This window comes from Geospiza fortis, unplaced genomic scaffold, assembly GCF_000277835.1.
Source record: "Geospiza fortis unplaced genomic scaffold, GeoFor_1.0 scaffold282, whole genome shotgun sequence".
Classification (NCBI taxonomy): Eukaryota; Metazoa; Chordata; class Aves; order Passeriformes; family Thraupidae; genus Geospiza; species Geospiza fortis.
In genome coordinates this window covers 942572-947631 of record NW_005054424.1, presented here as the reverse complement: position 1 = coordinate 947631, position 5060 = coordinate 942572, and the positions used below count along the sequence as shown (strand labels likewise).

The window sequence follows — 5060 nt, the reverse complement described above, 5'->3', positions numbered from 1 at the left end:
TTTCTAAATACTCATGTACTGAATAACCTCATCCTCAGTGATATCTTTTGTGCTTAAGTGTAGGAGGGTCCTTGAAAATTAGGTGATATAAAGGTAAAAGGTAATACTTTGTGGTACAAATTATCCTCAGTTTACCAGCTTCCCTTGGTACTAAAGGTGATGTTAACTGGAGTATTACTGACAACTTGATAAATAAGAACAGCAAAATTTTCCTTTCCCCCTCCCCCCCCCATTGCACTTAGTCCACAAATTTCCAGTTTCTAAGGAGTTGATATACAGTATTACTATAACATTAAGGTCTAATATTATAATAACAAGTTTGCTTTTGAAATTCAGTCTAGAGTGTAAAATATTAAGCCACAATAGAGGTAATGAGTTATCTGTATTTAAACACACAAACCATGCATGATGGTTAAGTAGAGGGTTTGTTTCCAGCAGATTCTTGCAGTTGGAGTCTTTTAAAATATTTGCAGCAAAATATTTATTGTAATTGTTGCAAATAGTGTTTTCTTAACATCTCTAATAAAAAATACCAGCGGGATCAAATCGATAAAGAGCATGGAGAAGTTCCTAGGGGCTTTGAATCCAGCAGGATAATGTAATTAATAAGACTGTATTTGACAAAGGAATATATAATTTATACATAATACAATACATGTAACAATGTAGAATTTAACATATAATTTACAATTATATGCCTGCCAAATCAAGATAATTGGACAAGTTTTTAAAACAGCTGATGATGTAATCCATCTGCATGTAACCTTGAATACTTCAGGCAGTTTAATAAAGAACTTCATTGTAAACTGTTTGGTCTTCTCCTCCTCACTTTTCAAAGGAAGTTCTTTTGAGATGAAGGAAAATTAAAAAGAATGTTACTGACATAAAATATTAAAAGGCAAGCTTGCTAAAGCCAGCTTCAGAGCATTTTAACTTTTGCCTTTTAATTCCATTATGGGCAAGGTTTTGCTGAGCATTTTCAGTGATGCAGAAGACCATGCTCATAGGAAAGTTCTGCAGTGCAAAGTATAAAATATGCTGATGATTTAACATGCACACCCCCAGCACTCCCCACACAGGGGTCAAAAGCCAGGGTTCAGCTGGACTCACAAATACATCACCCTGAATCAAACAGAGCATCCCTAAATCGTAGCAGTCACTACCACACACTCATTACATTAATAAATTGCTCGCTAATGGGAGCAGTGACAAGTAAGATGTGCACTTAGTGGCCCTGTTTGCTGCCTGCTCCTGATGCCTGAATGCCCGTTTTTCTCTGGGTTATGTTCTAAAGTCTTCAAAGTGCATGAAGAAAATCTGCTCAGTGTTGTGAAATAAATCAAAGAGCGTCTGCTGAAAATTCCTAAAACGCTTCTGCCCTAATCTCCTGGACCAGAGAGTGGGCTTGCAGAATGCTAAACTTGCTTTTCAAAGAAGATCAAAGCAATGCCAGCAACAATTAAAAGCAGGGGTGCAGGCGCGCGCATGCGCGGGAGCTCCGCAGAGGCACCAAGAGCCTCTTTTTAGTCATCCCTGAATGCTAACACTGACTTATCTAATCATTCCACGTGTGCTTTGAAAGGACAGGAGATGTGTTTGTGAGAGACACAAAAACTGTCCGCCTTTAGGGATAAAACATAACATTTTACAAGACACACTATTTCTATTAATTTTGAAAAGCTCCTCAGCTACTGTCTAATTAAACCAGCCTGTAATTTTGTTGTTTAAGTGATTCAAAGATAAGTGAAGTTTCAATTGTGTATCTATTCTTCCTCCTGTTACTTCATCTTTCAAGAGGGTTTCTCTACCTCAACACGTTGAGGGCCAGCTGCTTGCCTTACCCCAACACCTGAATAACCAGGTTTGGCAGCTTATCAGGAGCACTGCAGCGATTTAATTTGCCTGCTTCAACTTTTATCCAGTACTGGTTGTCCTGCCCTCTTCACACAGTTACACAAGAAATACTTGTGTTAGTAGCTAAGTGTAAGGAGTGCTCGTGCCTGAGGGAGGGTGATGTTACATGACAAGTGCTACGCCTCCAGTATGGGGGGAGACTTAGCAGCCAACCTGCTATTTCCTTGATAATATGGTTTGTCTGTTTTTCCCTTCTCAAGATGGCATTTCACTGCACAAACCAGAAAGGGAAGGAAAAAAACCCCAAGCCCCGCCAATAAACAGCCATGGGAAAAAACTCTTCCAAGTTCACAGGACAAGTAAGGAAGGAGTAAAACCCTGAATGAACTCCCCTGGCTAAACCGGGTTAGGATGAAAAATGCTTCTACTAAATGCTGAAAATTTAGGTCAGTCTTGTTTATGTGAAGATATAAACAACTGACATTTTGAGAAGCATGTGAATCGAAGTGATATTTCTGTGTTCTCTCTGAATCACATTGGGCCACCAGGCCCTTTTACACCAACCAATTTCTCCCCCTTCAAATAAAAAAAAATAAATCTGAACTGTCATGTCAGTTGTAAGCAGCAATACACTGGAGTACTGTGCTTCAAAGCCTAGTGGCAGCAGCCCTGATATATTTCATATTTTTAAAAAACATCAAGTTAACTGAGTGGCTACTTGGGAAACATAGAGGAGAACCAAGTAGGTACAGTTTTGAAAGCTGCCTGCCTCTTTCCTACCCCCATATTACACAGGTTACATTATTCCCCTACAAGCATCAAGAGAAGATGAGGAAAAAGATAGCAGATGCCCTTCTGAGACCTAATTGATGTTATCCAAAACATGCATCACACCAGATATCCATTACACTTAACACAGCTCAATGCAAGGTGATTCTGACAATGTGAATAGGGCTCAATCCTATTTCTCTTCAAATCCACGTGAATAGTTTGTTATATACAGACCCAGGCACAGCCATTCATTTTGATAAAATGCTACTTAGCAGCATCAAAACTGCCTGAGCAGTTTGCCTGCCTATACTAGGGCTTCCTACTGCTGCCATTGAAACAAATGGCAGAATTCCCATTTACTTCCATGAGTGGAGAGCCAAGCTCTTAGAAACCTTTGTTTTTAAGGAAAAACATTTTTCCTCCCACTCATGAGTACAGTTCTCCTGAAAACCCAGTGGAACTCTTTAAGAAGTCAGGTGGTTAGGACCAGGCCCAGATGTCAGGAACAAAGAATATTAATACAGTCTTGCTATCAAAAAACTGAGCAGCAACCTTGAAGCATTGTTGTTGTTTTCAAAACAGAAAATGTCACTCTCAGATTTAAATATGAAGATTTTAAAATATATATAAATCTGTGAAGAAAAAAGGAAGCACATATTTCATTTAATGTCTGGATTACAGATTCTTATTAAACAAACCGAGCTCATTATAAAATCAATATCAACCACTACACTCCCAGGAGAAATGGCAAAAAAGGTCACTCCAAGAAATTCAAACAATTTTCCTGCTGGAAGGGCACGATTTTAATTACAGATACTATTAATTAGAGCTGTCAGTAGGAAGATTGTCCTGTTAATTATCAGAAATTCAGTTTCAAGTGTGGTTTTGGAACCTGGAGGGCTTTTCAAAAAAATTAAGAATTTCTGTATTCACAATTAACGGAAGAAAAAGCCTACCTATTGCTTCTGTGCTTTAAATAAACCAACAGCAAGTCACCTATTAAAATCAAACAAAAATACTTATGGGCACAGTCTCACTGGCCAACAAAAATTATAAACTACTGTTTTGTTCACACTTTATCCCAGAGAACAGTCCCTTTTTTTGTCTACAGGAAACGCTCTTGCTCTCACTCTGTCTTGCTTTGGAAGTCATTAAATGCAAAGATGTGACCCAATTTTTTTTTTTAAAGTAAACATTTCTTTCAAAGTGAAAACCAAAACCATTCCCGAAGATACTAATTGTTACAGAAACATTCATATTTATTATTCCATACTTAATTCTCTCTAGACCCAGCCTGTGGAAATACACTTAATACATTACATCTTTAATATCTAAGAAGTACAGACAGACCCAAACTTTGTGAGGAAATATGAGTTTATATCCATAATACTCTCAGCTGCCAATTTAAATCTATCTCAGCTCCAGGATACAGAAAGGCCAGAATGCCTGATCCTAAGCAGAACAAGGAAGTAAAATAAAACTTGACAAAAAAGTGCCGTTAGCGAGGCCCTGTGGGTGCACAATAGGCAGAGATACTACAGAGACAATGTTTACACATTCTCAGATTCTTTTTCCTGGTCACACTCCAAATATTTTTGGGTAGCAGACCAGGGCTGTGTGGTGTATGACCATAACACATGCACTACCACACCAATAACACTCCAAGAAATAAGTGCCATATGATGTAAAACAAACTTCAGGAAGATGCAGTGTCTCTCCACCCAACACTTTTGAAACTGAAAGAGAAAGCTCGAGGTTTCTGATTTATTTCCAAGAAGCTGAGTGCAGTCCTCCAGCATTACTGGGTACACATCTGCTATCATTGTTCTCCTAGAACCAGTCCTGGTTTACCTCCCATCTATCAGCATTAGATTTCATTTTATCTGAATAATGGCAGAAGGTGGCAACAGATCGGGTCAAAGGCTCTTTTCATATCAGACCCTGAAGAAGTCGATTACTCAAAAAGAGAGACATCTTCAGATAACCGTGCAATCCATTCCTCATAAATGTTAAAGATTTTTCGTTATTAATAGTGGCAGGGGTGACAGATTATGGATATTAATGTTATTTTTCTGAGAATTTCAATGACAAGGGCTGGGATTTTTTTTTATGCTTCTAATTAGGCACGAATTTACAGCAGCTACCAGAATAGCCAAGATTAATACCCAGTAGTAAAAAGCTGCTACACCGAATCCGCGGGACTATGAATGGAACGGGGGCGGGGGAGAAGCGTCGGAAACAAACCCACCCCCGCGACTCCCAAGGCGAGAAGGGCCCCCCCGGGGGTCTGCCGGGCAGCGGGGCAGGGCCGGAGGAGGAGAGCTCGCTCCTTACCTGGTAAGCAGCGGGCGCATCGGAGCCGGCGTCAGCCCCCAGGGCCGAGAGCTTCTCCTTCAGGCGGTGGTGGGCGCGGTGGCGGAGGGCGTAGGGGGACC

The 5060-nt window shown here is 39.9% G+C and overlaps 1 protein-coding gene across 1 annotated transcript in view; it reads right to left on the bottom strand.

The window, feature by feature from the left end:
- Positions 1-5058, bottom strand: part of LOC102040509 (protein tyrosine phosphatase receptor type N2) — a gene marked incomplete at its 5' end in the record, with an annotated part of 106774 nt that extends 101716 nt beyond the window's left edge. Inside the window, one exon of the mRNA XM_031061728.1 lies at positions 4960-5058. Coding sequence (XP_030917588.1) covers positions 4960-5058 — 99 coding nt within the window. The remainder of the gene's footprint in view (positions 1-4959) is intronic.
- Between the last annotated feature and the right edge of the window lie 2 nt (positions 5059-5060).